The following is a 27,924-nucleotide window of genomic DNA, read 5'->3' on the forward strand; positions in this document are numbered from 1 at the left end:
ATTAAAATGAAAACGACAACTTCACATACTTGACATAAAAAAACTTAAAAGCAATGAATATATATAAATAGCATTTATTCTTGATTTTTTTACAATTCAAAAACATTAAAACAAATGAACAAAAACAGGTGAAAAATTGATATGGCTCAGACAGACGTCATGTGAAACACCAAGAGCTCCTGAAGTCTGATATCAAACACATGGTTCAGGGGCCTGTTTCAGAAAGGAGGTTAAGTGAAAACTCTGAGTATGTTAACCCTGAAATAAGGGAACCTCTGGGTTTTCGGTTTCAGAATGGGATGCATGTCAAACCTGAAAAAGCAGGGTAAGTCAAGCCCGTTTCTAAAAGAGAGGTAACTTATACTCAGAGTCAGTTACCAGGGTAAACATACTCTGTGAACCTAACCTGGTCAGGAGCAGGTTTACTTTGGTAAACCCAGAGTTTCTTTTAGTCTCCTCCCCTTTTTAAAGCGCCAGCAGTGTTTAAATATTAATTCATTCAAACGCAACAAATGCTTTTCTGACTGAGTATTTTGGTCGTATTTCAAGTACAAATATCAAAAAATTATAAATTTAAACTAAATCTAAAGTAAGCGAAGTTTACTTAATACAAATTAAATTATCTGCCACTTGACAAAAATACATAGTAAGAAAAGCATTTTTTGCAGTGCAGGAACATTCATTCATTGGTCATATTTTCATCATGAGGACACTGTCGAACTGACAAAAAGGGCATGTCCTTTTATAGGATCCTGACGTTCACTTGATAAACCTTCACTTGAGTAACCCTAATAATTAGAATTTCCTTTAGGATTTCCAGTGGTTGGACGCATAGATGATGCTCATATTCCCATCATCACACTTTCTGAAAACAGATTACTGTATGGGATGGAAGGATGCTGCCAGATGGTAGTACGAGATATATGCCATAACCACCACCACAGCTGTTAAATACATTATGTGAAAAGAGCATAGACCCTTTACACATTTCCGGGTTTCTTTGAAGTTGAAGTCGTCATAGTTGGGTTAACTTTTATAGCGGTGAATAAGAGAATACATTAAATATATATTTGTGTCCCCATTTGCTCAAATAGCAAAAGAAAGACTCCTCAATAGTGATTTCACAACTTTCAAAAAGAGGGAAAAAATAGAGTGAGATTGATAACGGAAGTGAAAAGAGAAAAATATATTTTTCACCATCACTCCCATAGACGTTTTATTAGAAACACCCTCACAGCAGCGGTAACTTGTTTTTTGTAATTTGATGCAAAAGTAATATAATACAAAGTATTAGTGTTATAAATGTACATACATTTAAAAAATAAAATACAAAAAACTTTGCAGGATTTACGATATGGATGAAAATTAAAATGCGTCATCACTATGAAAAGGGTCTATGGGGGAAAAGCTGCTAAACACTGGACATTGAATGATATTTATTTAATATGTCAAATGTTTGTAAAGTCATTAAACCTACACCCATGAACATTTTATGCTTAGAGCTTTACCTGATTGAATTATGTTTTTATTTTTCATTTTTATCTGCTGCCACATTCTTTTTTTGCCTTTTGGATACCATAAAAATTAAACTTAATTAAAATAATTAAGAATTAAACTTACATATTGACCCGGAAGTATGCAAACGTCTTTTTGTTGGGTGCTGTTGCCATGGTGAATCGTAATTTCGGAGCTCCATTGATCGTGGCTTTTCATAGTTGGAATGCATGTGCTTAACTGAGAGTCAGTCTACTCAGAGTTGATTGAACTACCTCAATTCAGCTGTTCTGAAACCAAAACTCAGAGTTTCCCATCTCAGAGTAAGTCAACTCAGAGTTCAGGTTTAAACTCAGAGTTGGTTGAACCTCCTTATTGAAACGGGCCTCAGGTGAACCTAAACCAAAGCACTGGCCTTAAACAGGTGCAGGATAAAAATAATGACGTTTATACAGTAAAAATGATAATAAAAATGTTTGTCCACAAATTAACCCAACAACAAGTGTGCGCTCTTGGCCTGCACAAGTAACAAATGACAAATCAAACCGCAAATCCAACAAATGTTATGGGATTTATGAACGATACTTAGCGTCTTATAGTCTGTAGCGAACCTGCTGCTATTTATTAAATGCAAAAAAATATAATACAAACAAAAAACCAAAGCTGATTACCATCGCACACAGACCAAACAAAAAATGGCCAGCTATTAAGAGTATGAATAACTGAATATAAAAAGCCCTCAGAAGACCTGAGTTTACCTGACAGACATGAGAATGACTGACACCTTCCACAGAATAATCCAGTCAAATGTGAGTCCAGAGCGAGTTGATGTCAGTGTTTGATGAACATCTCCCTCTAGTGGCGCAAGACATCACATTCTCAAGTAATGCAACACACATTAAAGGGACAGTTCACCCAAAATTGACATTCTTCCATCATTTACTCACCAAACATGTATGATTTATTCTGTGGAATATATAATACGATATTTTGACATCGCCATCAGGACAACTATGAGAATACTCATTCAATAATTCCATTGACAGTTAGTTTGTTAGTTAGTTCATACAATTTTACTCAAATAATTTAAATGTTTCCAAAGATTATGAGAAAAATTTGTGTAATACTGTACAAACAGTGAAATGATCCAGCGATGCTAGACTAAATATGAAAAGGCATGAGAAGACATTATGATGATTCTGGAGCAGTTTGATCTTTAGCGTGTTTCTTCTGGTGGGTCTGAAAACTACCTAAATAAGCGAATTTCTCGCCGCAGATGGAGCAGCGGTAAGGTTTCTCTCCTGTATGAACTCGCTCATGAGTCTTCTGGACATCTAATCGAGCAAATGTCTTGTCACAGTGTGAGCACTTGTATGGTCTTTCTCCTGTATGAATCCTCTGATGCTTTTGTAAGGTACTCTGCTTACGGAAACTCTTCCCACAAACGCTACAGTGAAATGGTTTTTCTCCAGTGTGAATCATATGATGATCTCTGAAATGGAACTGAAGAGCAAAGCTCTTCCCGCAGACAGAACACAGGTAAGGTTTCTCTCCAGTGTGTGTCCTCTCATGACAAATCAAATTAGGTTTTTGACGGAATCGTTTATCACAGTGTTTGCACTGATACGGTTTCTCCCCAGTGTGTATTCTTTGGTGTGACTTTAGACAGCTTGTGTTTGTAAAGGTTTTCCCACAATCGCTGCACTGGTGCGGTCTCTCATTGGTGTGCAAACGCACATGTTTCTTCAGATGGGATGCGTGGTTGAATGTTCTCTCGCAGTGAGGGCACTTGTACGGCCTTTCACCCGTGTGGATTCGCTTATGAGCATCAAGATTTCCTTTGGTGCTGAAATACTTGTTGCACTCGGTGCAGTGGAGCGCATCGCCCATGTGGATTTGCTTATGAGAATCAAGATTCTCTTTGGTTCGGAAATACTTGTTGCACTCGGTGCAGTGGAAAGTCTTTTCAACGTGTGACTTTATATGATTTTTTAGACCTGAAGAATTCAAAAAGTCCTTCCCGCACTGTTTGCAGTCAAGCTCTGTCACTTTGTGCTCTTTTGCATGAAGTCTCCTCTCCTCTGAGGTAGGAAAGCTGCGGCCGCAGCTCTTGCAGATAAAGTCTTTCTGTTTAGTGTGCGTTATCTCATGTCTTGCTAAGTTTCCCTTTGAGCTCAATGTTTTCCCACAGGTGGTGCAAGAAAATATCTTGACCGTCGGCTGATCTTTTGATGTTGAGACTGTTTCTACATCAGAAGATGAACCGCTGCTCTCATCTGAAAGGAAAAAAAGGGTAATAAAAAATAGAGTGAGTGAATCATTTACTTCCCATATGTAAATTCAGAATCTGTATATCAGCTACAGAAAAGTATGATCGCCCTTAAACTGTAGGTGAGAGCGTAGCATATGCAAGAGAAAGTTTATCAGAGGATCTGAGAGTCCAAGAAGATTGTTGGTAGCTAAGAGGTTCGGGCAGATAAGATGGGGCTACACCATTTAAAGTTTAAAAACAAATAAGGAATATTATTTTCCTTATGCTCTTCAAAGGGATCATATACAAAATAAAATAGGTCCTAACAGGGTGCCTAGGGTACCTCAAAGGTGAGCGGTGTCGAGAAAAAAAAACAGCCGCATATAGATCAGATAAAATTTAAATAAAAAAATAATAAAATAAATAGGCCTACACTAAATAAACCTTTTCACTTAAATAATTACCAAATTAAGATGACAAAACGAAAATACATTGAATCCGTAAGTTTTGAAGAACCGGAATCGTTTTTTTTTTTTTTTGTAAAATAAAAATAGTAATACCTCAATCCACACCTTGTATGTTTTTTTTGTTTTGATTGTTTTTTAAGTAACATGTCTAAGTGATGTGGGTTAGTCTGGAGCGCAGCCTGTTGACAGTTAAAAACAAAAACAAAACATATAGTCCTAGTCCGCTTAGCGCTCACACTGGCATTTTTAACAGCGAACCTAAAGTTACCGAACCAAAGGCATAGGGATATGGTCACAACCCGATTGGTCGGGTTTTATGACGTATATTTCGCGACGGAGCTTGCTTACGAACATTCAAAACAATGCTGTGTGCTGGATTAAACGTGGTCATTTTATGCGCGTACATATGGTTTTATTTTTACCAGCTGAGAGCTCACAAAGAGCTCATAAAATGTTCAAAACATTCAAAACAGCAGCAGGATTTCCTCCATTGTGTGCAGAAACGCAGATCTGCATTTATTGATGAGGCACTTTACCTCCTCGTTGCTCCACGTTTTCCCTCTACTCATTTTGGATACACCGATCTTTCCGCATTGTCAAATCAGCTGACTTGTAGCGTCACATCTTGTGACATCACGTCCTGTTTTTGGTTCATTTACATGTCTTTGGTCCGTGTTGCGTTCATATATCAATCGAACCGCACCAGAGTTGGTTTGGAAGCGGACCGAGACCCATCTTTTTAGTGGACTCGGCCCGCTTGTTTGGTGCGCTCCAGGGTTCGTATGGCAGCGTTCATATATGTTCAAATGAACCGCACTAACCCAGCAATCGCACCAGGGTTCGTTTTAATCCAACCAAACATGACAGGTGTGAACGCACCCTTAGTAACATGAAACAAATCTGTTATTTAAATGATTAAACTACAGAGAGCGATCAAAGAACACTCTTTATAAATGTTCGGAGCTGTCAATCACACATCGCGAGTGTATCTGCACAGTTGCCCAAACTGCCGTTATAATGAATGACGCTGTTATGCTGCACAACGAAGCTCTTACTGTATGTCGTGTTTGCTGTTAGTGGTGGTGAAAGCATTTTGTGAGAGAAATAGTATTGCAATGACAAGATCACTGCATTCACGCGATCAACAGACTGTCTGTGTACTCAATGCTCATCACTGCAGCCGTTCATGTGATGGGAAAAGATTTAAAAAAAAAATGCTATAATCAACACTTTCTCGACAGCTGTAATGGTATATATATAAAAAAAAAAAAAAAACACATAATAAAAGTATTCGAGAGGGGTTTCACGTTACAAAGTTCGTAGAATAAGGAGGAAGAAGACCAAATCACGTGACTGGGACTCGTGTTTATTCAGAACTCTCAGATACAAACAAAATAAACTTGCCCTCACAGCACTCTCAATAACTCAATATAACTATAGTGTAATATATAACTTTCTCTGCTATCTTTCCCCAGCTCTGCGTCTCTCTGGTCCACGAGTGCCTAGTCTCTCTCTCTCTTGCAGTGTTTGCAGATCTCGCTAAACCACGCCCCCTCCGCCACATAATCTAATACTCATTTCAAATGTAAAGATGTCAGCCAATCATAACAGTGGGCGTTTTCACTGAAGTCTCACAGCAGACACGCCTCTTAAAACAGAGTATTCAAGCCAGAGGGCTAATATCAGTATAGAAAAAATGCCTTTTATTTCTAAATTATGAGATTTTGTGATGTAAAAATCATACTAACAATTAGTGATGCACCGAAATGAAAATTCTGGGCCGAAACCGAAAAAAACACTTGGCCGAAAAAACGAAACAACGTGTATATATATATATATATATATATATATATATATATATATATATATATATATATATATATATATATATATATATATATATATACACACACATATACACACACACACATATATATATATATATACACATATATGTGTATGTGTGTGTGTGTGTGTGTGTGTGTGTGTGTGTGTGTGTGTATGTATATATATATATATATATATATATATATACACACATACTGTGTGCAGAATTATTAGAATTATTAGGCACGTTGATTTTCTGATCATATTTTATTTCCAGGCACATTTGACCAATTCCAAACCACAGTAATCCTAATAACTACTATTAATTTAGTATATAATAATGTATAAGTGATATATAATTGTTCATGAAGGCTGGAAATGAAAAACACCTTATATTCAGGTGTGCAGAATTATTAGGCATGTTTTCCTTTACAGATAAATTGAGCCAAAAAAGAGATTTAACTCAGACTGAAAAGTCAAAAATTATTAAATGCCCATGAGAAGGATGCAATACTAATGCAATACTAGACATTGCAGTTAAAGGTGAACTATGTAGGATTTTTGCAGTAAAACATCCAGAAATCACTAGGCCAGTGTTATATATTTTGTTCAGTTGAGTACTTAGAATATCCCAAATGTTTTCAACTATTTGTAAATCGTGAGAAAATTGCTATTTTAACCAAGGAGCCGGGACGTGTGAGTTATGCGTGTGAGGGAGTCGCCTGTCGATTGCGTCATATCTGCGTCACCCTCGGTCTCCGGTTTTATTCAGTGAAACGCTTTACTCTCACTGCAGTGTGAACAAGTGTCATAGCAGCCGCCGAGCGAACGTCATAACTTCCTTTTCAACACACTCAGATATATCTTAAACGATAAACAGAGCTGCGTTACCTCACACTCAGCACTGGAGAAGAGGAAGTGCCGCCGGCAACCGTGTCATAATAAAAGTCCCGCCAGCGACTATGCCATAATAACAGTCCCGCTCTTCAATCGCTCCTGCGGCCTTGCTCAGCTCCACAACATTCGCTCCTGCTCTGCTTCAGACTACAGTAATGTTAATAATCGCATCCATGAACATGATTTCTGCCCGAGTCCTATCCTGACTGTTTCCCACCGGCTGTGAGATGAAGACCACATGTCCCGAGATTCTGCGCTCAAACGTGGCGTCATCAAACTACGCCTTTGTTTTGAACAGCGACCTCTAGTGGACGGAAAAGTTACATAGTGTAGCTTTAAAGGGTTAGTTCACCCAAAAATGAAAATTCTGTCATTAATTACTCACCCTCATGTCGTTCGACACCCGTAAGACCTCCGTTCATATTCGGAACACAAATGAAGATATTTTTGTTGAAAGCTGATGCTGAGAAACCCCGGCGCTACGTCATATTCTCGTGCATGCGTCGTCGAGGCACACACGGAAGACAAGAAGAGGTTGAATAAAGTCGTTATTTTGATTTTTTTTTGCGCACAAAAACTGTTGTCGTCGCATCGTAAAATTATTGTAGAGTCACTGTGGTGAGATGGACTTTGTAACGGCGTTTTAAGTGTCTTTTATGGGTCTTGTGAGTGTAAATGTACTGAATGCCAATGGAGGCCTATCTGAAGCCTTTCTCAGCCATCAGCTTTCAACAAAAATATCTTCATTTGTGTTCTGAAGATGAACAGAGGTCTTACGGGTGTCGAACGACATGAGGTAATTAATGACAGAATTTTCATTTTTGGGTGAACTAACCCTTTAAGGCATGACCATTGGACAGTGAAGTGCTCGTTGGGTCAGCAGGGTCTGACAAAAACATCTGGCGGAGAAAAGACACCTGTTAACTGCAAAAGAATTAAGGTGAAGAATTAAGGGTGAAACCATCAGGAACCCTTTAGTCTCCAGCGCCACCATTTTCCAGAGCTGCAACCTACCTGGAGTCTCCAGAAGTGCAAGGTGTCAGGATCTCAGAGACTTCAGTTAGGTAAAGAATCCTTAAAAAATGACCACCACTAAATAAGAATCACAAGCTGAAGTGTTGTAAAATACATGAAGACTGTTTTTTATAAGCTTTATAGACAGATAGGTTGAGAATGACTCTTGAAGGACCAGCACCACATCCTCTAGTACCAAAATTCATCTTCCAGAATCTGGCAGTAAGTTTTGGGAATTCATTTTAGTCCATCCTGAAATCCGTTTTGCAGAGATGGACAAAAAATGAACACCCAAAACGTACTGCCAGATTCTGGAAGATGAATTCTTCAAACAGTGATGCAAGAGGATGTGGTGCTGGTGGATCAAGTCCAGACCTAACTTCCCAACGTCAAATGTTGTGGGTGGAGCTAAGTTCGGCTGGCATCCAGGCTAGCATTTTTCCATAATCTTATTAAATATAGGCTATGCTTCAGCTTTAATTTTATATTCTTACATTTGATCAATAAATTAAATTAGAATAAGAAACTATCCGCTTGCTAAGTCGTGATGTAAGGAATGCCGTTTCTGGGTCCAAGCCTCAACTCGTTTCACTTGAGAATGCCATCGACAGCTGTTTATGAGCGCTATTTATTCATATTAAACATCAAACATTTTAAAAAGTTAAATATTTTTAAAAACTTACAGTCTACACAACAGTCTCTTTGCTCACAGTGTCACAGACATTAATATTTTAACTATTTATAAAAGATGAATCACTGTCTGGACATCTGGAATTTTGATATGGAGATAAAGGTTATGATTATAATTTTTTTTTTTTGTATTACACCACATTGTGTGTGTGTATATTAGCACCGTTTGTTGTTTTTCTCATGGTCTGAGATAGAGCATTTGGACCCGGAAACGCTGCCACGTGACGTCAGACTTATCGAATAGGGCTGTTACTAGGGCATTGTATCACCAACAATGTCACAATACGATACGCATCACGATATGGATACATTTGGAATTAAATTTGAGCATTCCTGTTCGAATACTGAACAGGAATATCTGTTTATTGAATAACCAGTGTTAAAACAGTTGTGATAACTGAAAAACAATTTTGTTTTTGTCATTAAAAAACAATGAGTTAAATGGAATAAATAAATTGTCACAAAAAAACTTTGGAAAGGCTTGGTTCAATATAGATTATTTTAGATATATATCAGGTACAATACATGGCATATTTTGGAATGTAAAACAAATCTCTCAACTAATGCTGTAAACTATGGGAGTCAGTTGTTCTATAATGGGGCGGCAGTGGTTCAGTGGTTCATGTAGGTTGTCTACAAACTGGAAGGTTGGTGGTTCGATCCCCGGTTCCACCTGACCAAGTGTCGAGGTGTCCATGAGCAAGACACCTAACCCCAGCTGCTCCCGACGAGCTGAATGGAGCCTTGCATGGCAGACACCGCCGTCGGTGTATGAATGAGTGTGTGAATGGGTGAATGTGAGACAAAAATGTAAAGCGCTTTGGATGGCCGTAGGTCTGTTAAAAGCGCTATATAAATGCAAAACCATTTACCATTATAATATTAAAGGTAAAAATGAACTGATTTGTACAAACACAAATTACATTAAACAGATTAATTCAAACATGCATTAATATTGAAGAGTAGAGTACATTTTTCTAGCTGACTAACGAATTTGGACACTGGATATGTTTTTTTTCTGAGGTAAATGACATTGTTTACAAGCTGTTTTACTGACGCCTTTCCGCGTTTAAAACACTGATCGAGGGATTTCATGTGACATGATACGGATTTCGGTAAGTTGTACTCAATCTTTTAACACACGTTCAGATGTTCATTAATGTTTATTTTGCACTGTAACTGGTATTAAGTATTAAGACGGAAGAGAAGATCCGTTCACATGCGCTGCGCGTGGCTGCTTCTCTAGAGCTGAGCTGCGCCAAAGTGATCTCAGGCCACAGCGCCAAAGCGGTATTTATGTTTTTGAATTTCGCAATAAAATGGATGTAATTTGAAATCTGAGACATTGTTTTATACCAATAGCAACAAAGCACAAAGAGTATTGCTATTTAATGGATGTGAGGCGGCGAAATGTTCCGTTAATTAATTAACTGAAAACCTCTTCTCCATTTTGAATGTCTTGCACTGCTGCTCGCGTGTGTAATAACTTACACTGAAAAATTGTTATGAGATTGAGACATTTTAATTTCAGAGATCATCAGATGATTCACACTGGAGAAAAAACATTTCACAGTAATGTTTGTGGGAAGTTTACCGTAAGTTTCAGTAAACATAATACTTTACAAAAACACAAGAGGATTCATACAGGAGAAAGACCATACAAGTGTTCTCAGTGTAACAAGATAGACTGATATAATGTTATGAGATTGTTTTAAATATCTTTTGAATATACAAATAAGAAATGTTGGAAAGAATGTTTAAACATGGACCAGCCCTAAAAGAAAGTGTGGGTGATGTCCAATGTCACTCGCTGAACAGAAATGCATAATCACATTTCGCTTGCTCCCCTCAAAGTGGCATTGGATTTTCTCCTTAGCATTCGGCAGGTTCGAATACCATGTTTTGAGCTTCGAAGCTTCGGAAATACTCAACACTGAGTATTTGAAGCTTCGGAGGGAGGGGGCTGAACATATTCTTCTCTCTAATAAAGGCAGGAATCTGGAGAAGCGGCGCGCCTCACGCGGCTTATATGCTTCGAGAACAGACACTGCACCAGTGATACAAAACACACCGGTCTGTTACAGCCCAGTAACAAGCTCCTATATTTCACAGTAGATTCGTTTAGATTGATAATAACGGGTAATATGCTTGCTGCGATAGTCTGTGATCCCAGTGTTCAGGCATAACACCGGTTAACATCACCAACCAACATCGTTTGGATTTTTATATAGTAATAAAATAATTTAGTTCAGTTAGAAAACAGACACTACAAATAAAAACTGAGCGTGAAGCGTGAGCCGAACGGGAGTCAGATCTCATTCATCACGAGAGTGAGGAGCGAAATGTAAAAGCGCCAATTTAAAGGGTAACTAAACCCCAGCTCAGAGCTTAACTCCTCCCACTGGCAATTTTTGAAAAATGCTAGAAAAGTGGGCAGAGCCCAGTGGAGACAGAGGGGATGAACCGAGGGCGGGGCTGAGTGGAGGGCGTGCACCTGAAACCCGCAGTGACGGATTGATTGACAGCTGTCTGACTCACGGGTCGCAAAGATGTTGAATGACTGGAGTGACGCCAGTAGCTTTGCAACAGAGCGGTCATTCTCCCCCACCTTCACCTGAAGTGGAAGAGGGTGATTTGGAGGGTTCACCCAGAGCCTTATCAATGAGAGCCGCTGGCTCAAGCTGCGTTAACTCCCGGTGCCGACGATGCTGGTGAAGCAGCAGCGCAAGAGAACTGACCTAATCTATGAACAGTCAAATCCTTACACTGAATACCACTAAAAAGATCAGATATCTGATATACATACGATGTATTTTCATTCAAATGAACTGAATCAATAAGCAGCGCAGCACCAATAAGTTCAGACCTAATAGCCTATTATAAACAGATTTCCTCAAATAAAAGACTATATATGCCAGCACGTTACGGTATTGTTGTTCGTTACCGCGGCAACCACTTGCGTGTCAGGGTTTGAAAGCGCGTCTCATGTATGAAAATTATCTGTACACATGACGGGCAGCAATAATATTGCAAGAAAATCCTGACGTGTACTGACAACTGCATTATTTAACCGTATTTTCTTCAATACAATGTTAAAGCAAGTGTCAAGTGAGTTTCATTCATAATGTTTCTACTTCATGTAACATGACAGTTCATACTGGAGTAAAGCCGTTCTCATCATATGATTGGGGGAAACATTTCTGAGGGCGCGGTGAGCTCTTGCCAGGGGCGTGGATAGTGAGCCGTTGGAAGTACCATCGTACGTCACGATGACCCACAACATCCAATAGGAAAATTCAACTGCAGTAGCCACCGTTCAACCTTAAGAGGGCAGCACTTTGGCGGTTTTACACCAGATTTTATAGAATTAAAACACTTTATACCCAAATGTCAAAACATTTACTCGAATCAATGAACAGCATTAATAAAGCCCCAGTCTTGCAGATCATTAACTAAAAAAAGTTGGTTTAGGGTTTAGTTACCCTTTAAGGGAGTTTGTCATTGTACTGTTTTTGTTGTTGTTGTGTTTCTCATTAAGAACAATAGGCTAATGAATGAGCACCATTCAAGCAACCCGCAGCCGAATTGGTGCTAATTCTAAACCGAAAGTAAAACGCACACAGCCGCACTATCATTCATTCACTGCCGCACAAGCATTGTAATGTGACGGTGAGGGAACATTTTCTCACTGTCACATCCCTAACGGGTAAAAATGCTAATACATTTTGATTCTATTATTCTATTTTCCACAATGTCAAACCAACGCAGCTTAACCCAAAATGAAAGCTCAGGCTTCTTCCATATAAGCTCTAGACAGAGCAGGGAACACTTAGGCCGTGTGTCCACCAAAGTGTTTTTTTCACGTGGCTGGAGGATTCAATTGATTTCAATGGGAGCGTCGCGTTTTTAGAATGCCATGAGCGTAACGAGGCGCTGAACGAGTATTTCACGCTCAATTGCTGAGAGCTCTGCGTTTTTTTACTCTTCGGCGAGAGTTGAAGAATGTTCAACTTTGAGTAAAACAAAGCACTCAGCACTGTCACTTTCACCCAGCCGTCCAATCACAGTGGAGGAGGGGCGGGACAAAAACAACATCGACCAACCGCTACATTCTGCTTGTACAACGTCAACAGATGAAAACAAGCTGCATAATAATGGAACAAAATAATTTAAAAGGAAATACTTTACATTGTATCTGCATTTTATATAGAATCAATACAGAAACAAACTCTATTAAATGAGATACTAGTAAGACTTCCGCGGATATTCCATATCATAAGCAACAATTCTCAACTGAAATAAAATCGCCCACAGCGAGACGTTTTCAGCAGAGCGCCTAGTGTTTTCAGCTGGATAAAAACAATTTGGTGGACACACGGCCTTAGGCTATGAAGAAGCAAATATCAGTGTTTCCCACACATTGACTAATATGTGGCGGTGCGCCACAGAATCAACACTGGCCGCCACACATTGCATGTAATTATTCATTTATTTTTTAACGCTATTTAAAACACGCAGCGTATTCGTTAAGCTGCATTTCCTTCCCCCGCTCTCCCTCCATCTCTCTGTCACTCATGCGCGTCTCTCGCTCTCAAATTGCCAAACCTGCTTTTGATATGAAACAAAGTCTAAGCTTTTGAAATTTTAATACAAAATTCAAACAATAAATAGCATTTTGGCGCTAATGTGGCATAACAGTTAAAGCCAGAGGTGTGGAAAAACAGAGTTGCGACATGCTCTCACCTCCCGGCGGTGCGCGCGGTCACGTGGTTCATGTTAAGTTAAGTCAAGTCAACTTTATTTATATAGCGCTTTCTACAATGCCAATTGTTTCAAAGCAGCTTCACAGTGTTAAACAGGAAAATAATGCAACATAATTGTATTTGGCTCTACAGCCGCTCCGAAGAAAGCGGTGATGTCATCAACTCATTTCAACAATCATACAGTGACAATGTGGGCAGATCAGTAATTTAGTTTATAAGGTTAATTTAGTTAACTAATTAGATTTATTTGGATATTTAGTTGAAAATGTAGTGTCCCCAACTGAGCAAGCCAATGGAGCGCTCAATACTTCTAGCGCTGTGTCAATACTTTTGAATGGCTTAAGCGGATACACAACAGCTTCACTATACAGGTATTTGCAGCAAGTTTTGGTAAACAGTACAGCAAGTGTGCATTGATTATTACGTCAACCATATTTACAGTATCATTTTATAATGGAGAGAGCATTGTTAGCATTAATGTTAATGTTTTTCTTGTATTTAGCCCTCTTTCCTTACTAATTGGTCACACTCATACTCATTGGAGGTCAAATGTGACCATACACACCTTAACTATTTTTCAATTGAATAAATGTTCTATATTTTAGTTCAATAATATTTATTGAATATTTTTAGATCTTTTGGTACTAAATAGGCCTACTATTTGTGCAATAAGTATGGTCCATTAATGACCATTTAATTAATTAAAATATTTTTCTTCTAATATTTTTCTTATTTATGTTACAATTAGTGTAGTAATTAAGGTTTAAATAGAGAATTCCAATGCAAAGAGGCAAATTAGAGTCATTTTGTGGCTGGAAAAATAATAATTTAATTTGTAATGCCATGGTTTACCTACTATAGGTGCCTGAATGGCTCTTTAATAATTATACATGCATCTAGTTGCTCAAAAAAGTATTGCAGATCATAACTCGGACCTGCAAACTCCTCAGAGTAAAAAAGGTGACAGTGTCGCGAGGGGTGGCGTGCCCCCGGCCTGATTTTTTTGTGGTTTTAATATGCAAATGACACATTTCTGAGCGTGAAAGAGAATGAAACATTTAATATTTTAAATATTACTGAGACTGACAGTAGGAGTGTAAAGGCCCGGATATACTTCGGCCACACACCCCGTCCGCGCGCAGCCCAAATTTTCAGACCGCACGGACGGTCCGCGTGCAACAGTGCATGCGCCAGCAGTACAGAAGAGTCCACTAGGTGGCAATAAACACAGTATTGAGCACAGTGTTCAGCCGTCGAAGAAGAGTGTGCAAAGACCGGTTTAAAAACAACATACTTGAAAAAAAGAGAGAATTTTTGATTCTTCAGTGTTTCTTCCAAACTATGTTGCAATGTTGGATGCACTACAGTTCTTCTCCGATCATGCCCAGCGAATGTCCCGTTGATGACAGGACTCAGTGCTGCCCTCCGATGTCTGGTAGAGCATAGACACTTTTTTTTTACCGCGCATGTGTCGACCGCGATCATCCGCGCGCATCCGTTGTGTGTAGTATACTTTGAAAGACGCGCGGACAGGGCTGCGCGCGTGACGCGTCCGGGCGCGGTAAGTTAAGTATACCCGGGCCTTAACAGTACACAAAACTGACAGTTCGGTACGTACCTCAGTTTTGAAATCATGGTTCGGTACGAGTTCAGTACAGCAGATTTACAAAATTGCTTTTTATTTATTTTTATATTTAACAGTGGTTAACTGAAGAAGACAAAAAAGTGCCTGTCCTTGAATGAATTAAATTATATCTAAAAGTTTATTGAAGATATTTCTGTAAATTATATAGGGAGCCCTTAATTGCACATTAATATTAAAGGTTAACAACAGAGCTCAAACTATTAGCCTAAATTCAGTTGCTATTTAATTTAGGTATAATAATCAACACTCAAATAACATAATACGCGAACATGTAAACTTCACATAAGGCAGTTTTTGCATTAACTTCTAAATCTAATTATAAAATAGTTTTTTCTCCAATTCGTTGTTGAAATATAATAATTTACACAGTGTCTATCATTTTCATGACAGGTTTATTTAACATGCATGAAATAATCAAGACATCCCTAACAGGTAAAGTAGAATATAATGAATATATAGGCTAATATAGAGCATATATTTAGTGAAAGAGCTGATTACTCTAATTAATAAAATTCTGTGGACACTGAATGACTGCCTGAGGTAAATGTGATGCTAACGTTACATGACATTGTTTAGTTTACAGCAGTTATATTGACGTCTTTCCGCCGTTGAAACACTGATTTAGCGCTTACACCACATACGTGACAGTAAGTTGTAATGTATCCTCAGCATACCTTCAGATGGTCGTTCATGTTTATTCTTTAGGAAGAGATGATCGATCGCCTTCATAGATGATCGCATTCACACGTGTGCGCGTCGCACGGCCGCTTGAACTGTGATCACTGATCAGTCACACCACATAGAGCATCAAAACGTTATTTATCGTTTGAATTTCGCGATAACATGGACTGAATAATTAATATGCTCGTGTGGGAACACGGATTGAAGTGTGTTCTGGGCTTGAAACAAGCCGACTGTGAACTGTTAAAGATTGCACTCGGTTACACGCGTGCACCGAATAACTTAAATCCTAATATTTTTAATGATTCTTATATAAGCACACAGAAGTGAATATTAATGAATGCAAGCAAATATAATTTAACCCCCCCCAAAAAAAATTTTTTCAAAATAATTTTTCCTTATATGTCTATTTACATATGAATTGATACTGAATCAAGATCGAAATCGATATGTGTGCCAATCACCAACCCCAAAAAATTTGATTAATTGTGCAGCCCTAGTCAATACACTAGAGCCAACAGTATCCAGCACCTCTCTAAAGAGCAGAGAGTGAGTAACATCAGCAGAAGAGGTGTTATGTAACGTTCACACTGTACGCGAATGACGTGAGTAATTCACACGAAGTTGGACGTTTGAACATTTTGAGTTTACTCGCTTCATTCGCTCGTGAAATTCGCGCGTGACATTCACTTCACAACAGATGCGAATTTGCGTCATGGGCGGGGCTTCTGCCAGCGGCTCGTCTCGTTGTGAAATGGCTGACATGGGCTGTGTTTACACGTCTTTTTTGTTAAAATACTACTGTTAATGTGTGACAAAACGTAGTTTTAAGACTTTTTCAGGCGATAATGTAGTTGTTTAAAGCTCAAATCTGTGGTTTATTTATAAAGAGAGCACCTATCTGAACATGTGATCTGGTGGAGTTGTGAGCTCCAGTGGATCAGCTCAGCGCTCATTAACCCCGGCGAGGGCAACCTTTCCTCGGCCAGTCCTTCTGCCGCTGGCTCTGATGTCTCTGTGGTGTCTCCAGCTATAATTCGTCTTGTGTAGATGTAACGGCCGATCTTTGCTCTCATGAATCTATAATTTGTTCCCTGGCGAATCGTTTAGGCTGAGGGCAAAGTGAAGTTTCATCACTTTTTTATTTTTAGGCTATAACTTTACGTTACCGCTGTGGCCAACTAGCGCTGACTTTGAATGTTTGAGTGAATTGTTTGCTTTATTTCATGTAGAGCTTATTATACCTTTTACTTATACTTTTGTATTATTGATCATACACTTACATTTAACAAAAAGAGACTGCGTTGTGTTTCATGACATTTAATCTTATCACAGTGATAATCATATTGCCTGAACCAGATATTAATATACAGATTTTCTCCTCATTGTTGTCACTACTAGAGCAAGCTCCTGATTGGTTAACACGCGGCGTGAATATCCGCCAAAGTTCAGATTTTTCAACTGGGGCGATTTGCGGCGCCTCAGTCGAGCGAATCGCACCGCAGAATGTCTATTCGTGTCTTTGCATTGACTTAACATGTAAATCACTCGCACGAATCGCGTCAGGTGTGAACGCACCATCAGGCTTCATCTTTTGGACTATAAGTTCTGTCAGTGATATTGGTTCAAACTAGGGATGCAACAATACAGTTAGTCTACGGTTCAATACATACCTCGGTTTTTAACCACGATTTTCGGTTCGGTTTTTTGCTATTCTATTCTTAGGCGACAGGAACAGCAAGAGGTTAAGGAGAAAAAATACTTTTTTATTGCAATAGTCTTTCTTTATTTTACTTAAAATAATTGAAAAACCTTGCTTAAACTTTAAACTTTACTTTAAAAAAAAAAAACCTTGTACACATTCCTAGTGTATTGTATAATATAAAATAAATATATATAAAGATTTACACTGGCAGCTCAGAGCTGTACAGCAGCATTTAAGTATGAAATTAAATGAATAAATGTAAAAATAAAACACTACATAGACTTCACTATAAAATATACACTGATTCTTATTAAACCTACTGTATTAGTTTTTCAGGCAAGAGCAGTGAGTGATTTTCTCTTTGTCTTTTGTTGTTGTATTAACATTAAATGGATAGTTCACTCAAAAATGAAAATTCTGTCATCGAGAAATTAATACTGCTGTCAATTTAAGACCTGCGTGCATCTAATATACAGACACACGCGATTTTACTTTAACTTTAGACATAATCGACTGTGTTTATGTTAACCTTGTGTGTATTTGACAGTATTAGCGCAGTAAGACGACTACTTAGTCCAGTATTCCCGTGTTTGACAGGCGTTTAGTGCGCGCGCTCTGAAAGGCGCATGTTAATACCGCGCACGCGAATGAAACCGTCAAGGCTTTAAAACGCATGCAAATAATGAACGTTCGTGACTGTGAATAACTATAGTGTTCCGTGAGTATAACTCTACCACTAACGTGTGATGTGAATGTATGTCGCTTTGTTCAGTACTGGGATGGAGGAAAATTATAGAATTTGCAGAAAAATAATTAATTCAATGCAAAACTGAAAATCCGCAATTCACAAGCGCGTATTGAACCGTGAATGCCGTACCGAACGGTTCAATATTATATTGAGAATTGTGGCATCCCTAGTTCAAACTAATCAATGAAAGCAGAGGAAGCAACTGTTTCAGAGGGATCATGACTATTAATGGTAATAATAGATCGTAACGCACCTTGCCCATAAAATCTAGGAATGCTATACATGGTACACTATGTCTCCGTGTACTATCCAGAAGAGGTAACCGGAGAGAAAACCTTATTTTATCATTAACGTAATTAGATTTTCGTCCCTCAAATTGCTCAGCCCTACTATAATTTCCCCTATTATTTAAGATGATCTGAGGTCGAACCTGATCAGGAGCATCAGAGACCAACAGCCAATATGAACGAGATCCTACAGAGTCTCTGCCGAATGACCAAAGAATGACGTTCAAGAGTCATGAGAAACTACCAAACAACATGAGAGAAACACACCTGCAGGAAGGAAGACCTCATCATTCCCATCCTCCTCCTCCTCCTCCTCCTCCTCCTCCTCATGACTGTGTTGTTGTTCATCTGCTGTGGTTTCGTCTCCTCTGCCCTCTATCAGGTTCCTGCAGTCCACCAGTTTGACGGAGCACATCTTCAGCAGCATCTGCTGTTCTCCAGCATTACAGTCAGAGGTTTGATCAGCGGATCCATGATCCTGAGCGTCAGTATAACACAGTAAAGTGAGGCTGAGCTCTGAGTCCTGTGTGTCTCTGGATCTCCAGACTGAATCCTGAGCTTCTGTCCCATCAGTCACACACACTGAAACCTTCTCCAGATCCTGACAAACACATCACAGATAAACACAAATAAAGATCAACCTGTTGATATTAGCCTCATTACTCAGCTGTTATCTCTAGAGGTTATATTGGGGATTTGATGGCATATTTTGCTGCTGGCTTAATTTGAGATGTGCATAAGAAGTGAGAAGCTAACAAAACTTTGGTTTGATTGAGCTGAAGGATGAAATGATGAGCCGCTCAAACCTCTCTGTTGGGTTTGTCTCCTCTTTCTCTCAGCTTTGCCTCCAGTGACGCCACCTCTTTCTTCAGCTGACAGATTTCACTGATGAAATCCTCAATATCCAGCATGGACAGATCAGTTCCTACTGATTTACAGCAGATCACATCCATCTGCGCTTTCATGGTCAACATCTGAAGACAAACACATCCTCATTACTATAAAAAGACACATTTATAATGGACTGAGTGATTTAAACTAAAAAAAAATCTGAGAATATTTAGAAACATTTATTTCAGAAGTAACATTTATTAAGGGTGTTTATGTTTAGTATTGAGCCAGTACAGAGCAGGAATATTATAAAATATTACAATACATTATTACAAGTAAAACTTGTATAGAGTCTACTAATTTCTCCCAAAACCATGAAAACTAAAAGCAGCACTGAACATTAAGCATTGGGTTAGTATAGTAACTATTGTTCACTACAAATACAATGGTTAAAACATGGCTACTGTAGTAAAACAACAGGACATTTGTTATGGTTACTGTAGTAAAACCATGGTTATTTTTCATAAGGCAGGAGGACGAGGAAAAGCTGCATGAGCTCATTAAAAACGATGACAAAAACAACAATAAACAGCTAAAACATAAATAATGTAAAACAGATGAAACTCACCGTGCTCCAGTCGTCTTTATTTCTTCTTCAGTGGTTGTACCGGTGGACTAAATAGCGTCACAGCGCCTCCTACAGTACGAGCGATGGAGTAAAAGACTAGAGGCTTCACCAAACCCATTTTCTCTTATTAAACATCATTGTATTTCAGAGACGTTGACAAGAGACGAATATACAATCATATATTCACGTGATTATTAAATAAAGACGATATATCGAGTGTTCGCGGGTTTCTGTGGATGGGCGCGAATTAAATGGAGAAACATGTTCCAAAAACTGTAAATGTGAAATAAATGCTGTTCTTAAGTTTCTGTTGTTTAATCCTAATTAAAAAAACGTTGTCAGTTTCCACACTTTATTAAGCAGGAAGCATTTTCAACTGTAATAAGAAAGATTTATTGAGCAGCACTGAAAACTGTTGGGGTAACAGACAATCAACATGCAGCCTTGACTGACTGAAAACATACATGTGAATATAGCTTTGAGTAGAAAACAGTGATTTTTGCCTGCTGTCCAAACCAGTACTTGAACTAAAATGCACTAAAAAGGAAAACACAGTATCTGAGTAGTTTTCAGACCAAATTTCAAAGCTCTCTTCAAATTCTTTAGTCACAGACTTTAGACTCGCAGTATAAATGTTGGTTCAAATTTCTCTGTATTATGGCCAAGAGCCGATCCATTAGACCTGAATCGAGTCTGACTGGCATATGAAGTGTTTTTGTTGTTATGTGCCTCCCCCTACCCTGAATGGTAGGATCTAAAAAAAAATACATTTGTGTATCTTTTTGAGAAAAACGTTTTTAGCTGTTATTTAGTACTTGATTTGTAGTGTATGTATCCATGGATCATTTCAGCTGTGTGTAACAAAGTGACTTACAAGTTTTTCAGTGTAACTAAATACCGCATAAACACACACTTTAATCTAACAACAGACACTGATCTACACATTACAGTGAATCTAAAGTGTCATAAAGAAACAGATTTTCATCCAACACAGTAAACAATGTTCTAGAGACATTTCTGTTTCAAGTTTACTTTTTACAACCATAAAGTAACGTTACTGTAACAATGCAAAGTGTTTTTTTTTACACAACCTAACAATAATAACATGAAGCTCATGGATCTTCAGGTCACTCAATTGAGTGAAAGTCCTTTCACAATTCGAGCATTTAAAAGGTTTTTCTCCTGTATGAGTCCTCGTGTATTTTTAAGTCACTTATCTTATAAAAACTCTTCCCACAATAACTACAGGGATATGGTCTTTCTCCTGTGTGAACTCTCAGATGAACTTTGAACGAATATGAACTAGCAAAACTATTCCCGCAGTCGGAGCACAGGTACGGTTTCTCTCCGGTGTGAATCCTCTCATGGGTTTTCCAGTGAGTTGACATTCACTGCACTGAACTGCACTTGTACGGCCTCTCATTGCTGTGCAGGAGTAGATGTTTCTTCAAACTGGTTTCGTATTTCATGCTCTTCTTACAGTGAGGACACTTGTACGGGCTCTCATTGGTGTGTATGAGTAGATGTTTCCTCAGTTTAGATCTCTGGGTGAAGCTCATCTCGCAGTGAGGGCACTGGTGCAGCTTTTTCTCCCTGTGGTTTCTCATATGAGTTGAAAGATGTCCTTTGGTGCGGAAATACTGGTTGCACTTGCTGCATTGGAAAGGTTTTACGCTACTGTGCGTCTTCCTATGATGGTAATAACTAGCAGAGGAATTAAAATCCTTCCCGCACGGACCACAATGAAACTCTTTCTTCACGCTGTGCTCTTTTGCATGAAGTCTCCTCTCTTCTGAGGTAGGAAAGCTGATGTTGCATATCTTGCAGGTGAAGTCTTTCGGTTCTGTGCGTTTTCTCTGACGTCTCGATAAATGTTCCTGTTGCTCCTTGGACGTAGAGGCAGTTTCACCATCAGAAGATGAACCAGCGTTGTCATCTGAAAGAAACAAAATGCGCATAAAATAACTTTTTTTCTATAACTTCTAGAGCTAAACTATCTGTACTATCCGGAAATTATTCACAGCGCTTCACTTTTTCCACATTTTATGTTACAGCCTTATTACAGATTCTAGAGCTGAAGGATCAGTCAAAAGACATAGGCAGAGATAGTGCTTTCAATTAATTCCTTTGGAAGTTGAGCTTTTATATGAATTAACTGAACACACTCGCTCTGCTCCGTGCCAATGGACATGCACCATTATGAACGCCGTGCACATTTTACTCTCACTTAATTAGCGCCAATTCGGGGGCAGCAATTGCTTGACTGGTGGGTTCATTATTCTTCTTAGTGAAAAACACAACAACAAAACAGTACAATGACAAACTCCCTTAAAGGGTAAGTTCACCCAAAAATAAAAAAATTCTGTCATTAATTACTTACCCTCATGTCGTTCGACACCCGTCAGACCTCCGTTCATCTTCGGAACACAAATGAAGATATTTTAGTTGAAATCTGATGGCTCTGAAAGGCCTCCATTGGCACAATGGCACGGTTCACTCTCAAGACCCTTAAAAGACACTAAAGACGTCGTTACAAAGTCCATCTCACTACAGTGGTTCTACAATAACTTTATGAATCGGCGAGAATAGTTTTTGTGCGCAAAAAAACCCTAAATAACGACATGTATAGTGATGACGATTTCAAAACACGGCCTCATGAAGCTTCGAAGCGTTATGAAACTGCTGAAATTTGGCGATCCAAACCGCTGATTCGACTCACTGATTCATAACGCTTCAAAGCTTCATGATGCCATGTTTTGAAATCGTCATCACTATACAAGTCGTTATTTAGGGTTTTTTTGCGCACAAAAACTATTCTTGCTGATTCATAAAGTTATTTTAGAACCACTGTAGTGAGATGGACTTTGTAACGACGTCTTTAGTGTCTTTTAAGGGTCTTGAGAGTGAACCGTGCATTGTGCCAATGGAGGCCTTTCAGAGCCATCAGATTTACACTAAAATATCTTAATTTGTGTTCCGAAGATGAACGGAGGTCTTACGGGTGTCGAACGACATGAGGGTAAGTAATTAATGACAGAATTTTCATTTTTGGGTGAACTAACCCTTTAAATAGGCGCTTTTACATGTCGCTTTGAAACCAAATCTTCCGCCATCGTCTTGTCAGTCAGCTCCTCATTCTCTGATTAAATCTGACTCCTGCTGCGACTCTCGTTCGGCTCATGCTGTATAGAGCAGACACGTTCGGTTTTTAATTGTTGTGTCTGTTCTCTAACTGAACTAAATTATTTGTATTACTATCAAAACGACGGTAGGGGGTGGTGTCACGGTGGGCAAGTGATGTAACCAGTGTCACAGCCAGACTAGATACCTGAAAGAAGAAAGTCATCACCATCATTCTGGTCTTCATCCTCACCCTGATCATCATCCTCAATCTGATCTTCATCATCCTCCTCATCATTCCCCTCCTCCTCCTCATGACTGTGTTGTTGTTCGTCTTCTGTGGTTTCGTCTCCTCTGCTCTCTATCAGGTTGCTGCAGTCCTCCAGTTTGACGGAGCACATCTTCAGCAGCATCTGCTGTTCTCCAGCATTACAGTCAGAGGTTTGATCAGCGGATCCATGATCCTGAGCTTCTGTCCCATCATTCCCATCATCCTCATCATCATCGTTTCCATCATCCTCATCATCATCGTTCCCATCATCCTCCTCCTCATGGTTCCCATCATCCTCATCATCATCGTTTCCATCATCCTCCTCCTCATGGTTGTGTTGTTGTTCCTCTATTGTGGTTTCGTCTCCTCTGCTCTCTATCAGGTTCCTGCAGTCCACCAGTTTGATGGAGCACATCTTCAGTGGCGTCTGCAGCATCTGCTGTTCTCCAGCGTTACAGTCAGAGGTTTGATCAGCGGATCCATGATCCTGAGCGTCAGTATAACACTGTAAAGTGAGGCTGACCTCCGAGTCCTGTGTGCAGAGGTGTAAAGTACTTGAGTAATTTTACTTGATTACTGTACTTAAGTATTATTTTGGGGGATTTTTACTTTACTTGAGTACAATTAAAAATCAATACTTCATTTAAAAAAAAAAAAACTCCTTACAATTTTATTTACAATCAAAAAGTACTTATTTTTTGGAGATCACTTCATTCTATTTTCCCTTGCTATTACCAAACCAATTGAATTGCACTGATGCCCAGTTTAATTTAAATGTTATTTATTCTGCCAATGCAATCAGCTTCTGCTTAAAAGGAACACTCCACTTTTTTGAAAATAGGCTCATTTTCCAACTCCCCTAGAGTTAAGCCGGGTTTTACCGTTTTCAAACCCATTCAGCCGATCTCTGGATCTGGCGGTAGCATTTTTAGCATAGCTTAGCATAGATCATTGAATCTGATTAGACCGTTAGCCTCTCGCTCAAAAATGACCAAAGAGTTTCGATGTTTTTCCTATTTAAAACTTGACTCTTCTGTAGTTACATTGTGTACTAAGACCGACGGAAAAGGAAAAGTTGTGATTTTCTAGGCCGATATGGCTAGGAACTATACTCTCATTTCTGCATAATAATCAAGGAACTTTGCTGCCGTACCACGAGTGCAGCGGCGCAATGATATTACGCAGTGCCTGAAAATAGTCCCCAGCACGTTCTCTGTGCAAGCAGGTTGTCACGTTGGTTATGTTTATGGAAGTTATTTTCAGGCGCTGCGTAATATCATTGCGCCGCTGCACCCATGGTACGGATTATTACGCAGAGTATAGTTCCTAGCCATATCGGCCTAGAAAATCGTAATTTTAAATTTTCCGTCGGTCTTAGTACACAATGTAACTACAGAAGAGTCAAGTTTTAAATAGGAAAAATATATATAAGCTATGCTAAAAGTGCTACCGCCAAACCCGGAGATCGGCTGAATGGATTCGAAAACAGTAAAACGGTTTAACTGGGAGTTGGAAAATGAGCCAATGAAATCATTTACTCACCCTCAAGTTGTTCCAAACCTGTATGAGTTTCTTTGTTCTGCTTAACACAAAAGAAGATAGAGTGAAGAATGTTTGTAACCAAGCAGAGAGAGCAACCATTGACTACCATAGTAGGGAAATAAATACTATGGTAGTCAAAGGTTGCTCTATCGGCTTTGTTACAAACATTCTTAAAAATATCTTCTTTTGTGTTCAGCAGAACAAAGAAACTCATACAGGTTTGGAACAACTTGAGGGTGAGTAAATGATGACAGAATTTTCATTTTTGGGTGAACTATCCCTTTAAGTTAAATCCGAGGTTTTACAACTTTGAGTAGCATGTTGCATACTGGCCATTATGTAGAAGTCTTATAGCCTAGTTTGATAATTAAATACTATTAATTAAACAACAGTTCTAAAGCAGGGTAAAACCTTGTATGTGGTTCATTCACTTCATGTTTTTAGAGATGAAAAGCTTAAACACGAATCTCTAGTTTTCTTTCTTGCTGTTACTTTTACTTTTTTAATACTCAAGTACAATTTTAATATGGTACTTTTTTACTTTTACTCAAGTATGATTCTGGCCAGATACTTTTACTTTTAATTAAGTAACATTTTCACTCAGTACTTGTACTTTCACTTGAGTAACATTTTTGAGTACTTTTTACACCTCTGAGTCCTGTGTGTCTCTGGATCTCCAGACTGAATCCTGAGCTTCTGTCCCATCAGTCACACACACTGAAACCTTCTCCAGATCCTGACAAACACATCACAGATAAACACAAATAAAGATCAACCTGTTGATATTAGCCTCATTACTCAGCTGTTATCTCGAGAGGTTATATTGGGGATTTGATGGCATATTTTGCTGCTGGCTTAATTTGAGATGTGCATAAGAAGTGAGAAGCTAACAAAACTTTGGTTTGATTGAGCTGAAGGATGAAATGATGAGCCGCTCAAACCTCTCTGTTGGGTTTGTCTCCTCTTTCTCTCAGCTTTGCCTCCAGTGACGCCACCTCTTTCTTCAGCTGACAGATTTCACTGATGAAATCCTCAATATCCAGCATGGACAGATCAGTTCCTACTGATTTACAGCAGATCACATCCATCTGCGCTTTCATGGTCAACATCTGAAGACAAACACATCATCATTACAAGACTCGTAATGGACTTATTTGCATATGATATGGTGTTTTGTTTTGAAACACATGGATTTACCATAATTATACTCTATTTTCTTCAAATACCTAATTTCATCTCATTGACAGTTTTTCTTTATCAATTTCACACAATAAATGCTTAAATTAAAGTGAATGGTCAAATATTTTATAATAATAAAACACATCATCATTATTACAAGACACATTAATAGAAGCAAAAGATTATTTGCATATGATTAAGTATTTCTTAAACTTTCAAAACAATGGACTTACCTTAATTTTACTCTTATTTGCATATGATTAAGTATTTCTTAAACTTTCAAAACAATGGACTTACCTTAATTTGACTCTATTTGAATTATCAAGTCTCATATTTTATCTCAATGACAGTCTTCATATTTAATTTTCACGAAACATTAATAAACTCACATTTACAAATAAACAAACATTTCATATTAATGACTATTATTTAACAGTTGAAAGACTACATTCAAACTTCATTACTGTCATATACTCAAATGTTACTGATTCTTTGTTTACATCATCATTGTTTTATGTCTATATGCATGTATTTACAATAGTTAATACAAAAAGGTATAAAAGCAAATCACGAAGGTATGATAAAACGTTATGTGACTTTTTACACTACAAAAACGTTTAAATAATAATAATACCTTCATTTAAGACCTTCAGCTGCTGAATTTCTCAGATTTCTGCTCGTTTCTTCTTAAACTGTAAACACATAATACTGTAAAACCACATAATTGATGTAAAACACGATAAAAACACACAAGGGCTGAATATATTTACCAACAGAACTGCTCCCGCGGTTTCACACAGCAACAAATGACGCACTTCCGCCTCCCGCTGGACTGGAGCGACTGTACAGCTCTTGTTGTGACTGGTTTTTCCATTGCCCTGAATGATTCATGTAAATAATGTATCTTTACTGTCCCAATAAGGTAGTATCCATTCAATCATTTTAATAAATATAATAATTTACACTCAATACTGTCTTATAATACTGAGGTGCAAATTGTATCTGCCACTAAGGACCATTAATAAGAAAAGTGCATTAGTACAGGTGCATTGGAGTGTATTAGGAATACACTAAAGTAATAAAACATCTGATCAGGTATTTTCTTCCACCATTTGCAACTGACTATATGTTGTTTTCTTTAATTTTGTCATTATTAGCCTACATATAACTTTTATAACTACTTGTATGTAAAGCTGTTTTGCAAACATGCAAAAATGTGGAAAATGCTAGAAATACATTTGAATTTAATTAAACAATAGCCTACCTGATATCAAAATGTGGGCACATTATTGATGAGGTAAAGGTCATAATTATAAAACTTCTTGATAATTTTTTTTTAAACTCAAAACACATTTCCTGTAAACTTTTATACTTAACAAGTATAACTCAAATACAGTTAATTGAATTGTACATTTAATCATAACAGATCAACAGAGGATTCAACAAAAATACATTACGTGGAACTTAAATATTTACAAATTAAATCATTGTATTTGCAAATTGCTCATTGTTACATTTGCACTGTAGGCAAAAAAAAATCACCTCACATTTCTATTGCACAAAAAGAAAGCCCCATCTAAAAAAATGACATAGCATCATCTAAAATATATTTAATCATTTTCAAAATCTGCAACATTCCCAATAGTGTGCACTCTAGTGAGTTCGGTTATTTAGCAAAACCAATTACCGGTGAGTGTGATGGCATTGGCTTTATGGCGTGTTCGAAACATAGCTCAAGCATAGCGGTCTGACGTGTCAACTTCTGGTTCAACCAATGGTACACCGTTGAGGCAGGCCAATGGGGGTCAAGGTTTAGCTTCGGCAGTTATGGTGTTTTCAAGTCATGTCAGAAAGAATGTATTTATGAGTTAAAATGCACATGAA

The 27,924-nt window shown here is 38.2% G+C and overlaps 2 protein-coding genes across 3 annotated transcripts; both read right to left on the reverse strand.

Moving 5' to 3' along the window:
* Nucleotides 1-58: 58 nt before the first annotated feature.
* Nucleotides 59-19,972, reverse strand: LOC307123828 (uncharacterized protein). Its single transcript, XM_079812557.1, has 4 exons — nt 19,929-19,972; nt 19,276-19,443; nt 18,737-19,070; nt 59-3,770 (listed from the first exon to the last, which is right to left on the reverse strand). Exons 2-4 carry the CDS (start codon nt 19,441-19,443, stop codon nt 2,683-2,685), a joined length of 1,590 nt encoding a protein of 529 aa, XP_079668683.1. The 5' UTR covers nt 19,929-19,972; the 3' UTR covers nt 59-2,682.
* A 329-nt stretch (nt 19,973-20,301) lies between these two features.
* Nucleotides 20,302-26,918, reverse strand: LOC307123831 (uncharacterized protein). 2 transcript variants are annotated; one of them, XM_079812569.1, is made up of 6 exons: nt 26,811-26,918; nt 26,675-26,732; nt 25,803-25,970; nt 25,511-25,597; nt 23,257-23,851; nt 20,302-21,864 (listed from the first exon to the last, which is right to left on the reverse strand). In XM_079812569.1, exons 2-6 carry the CDS (start codon nt 26,678-26,680, stop codon nt 21,317-21,319), a joined length of 1,404 nt encoding a protein of 467 aa, XP_079668695.1. In that variant the 5' UTR covers nt 26,681-26,732; nt 26,811-26,918; the 3' UTR covers nt 20,302-21,316. The 2 variants fall into 2 exon arrangements, with proteins under 2 accessions (XP_079668695.1, XP_079668696.1); XM_079812570.1 differs by having other exon boundaries at nt 23,302-23,851; nt 26,811-26,838.
* Between the last annotated feature and the right edge of the window lie 1,006 nt (nt 26,919-27,924).

This window comes from Gobio gobio (assembly GCF_949357685.1).
Source record: "Gobio gobio genome assembly, chromosome: 3".
NCBI lineage: Eukaryota > Metazoa > Chordata > Actinopteri > Cypriniformes > Gobionidae > Gobio > Gobio gobio.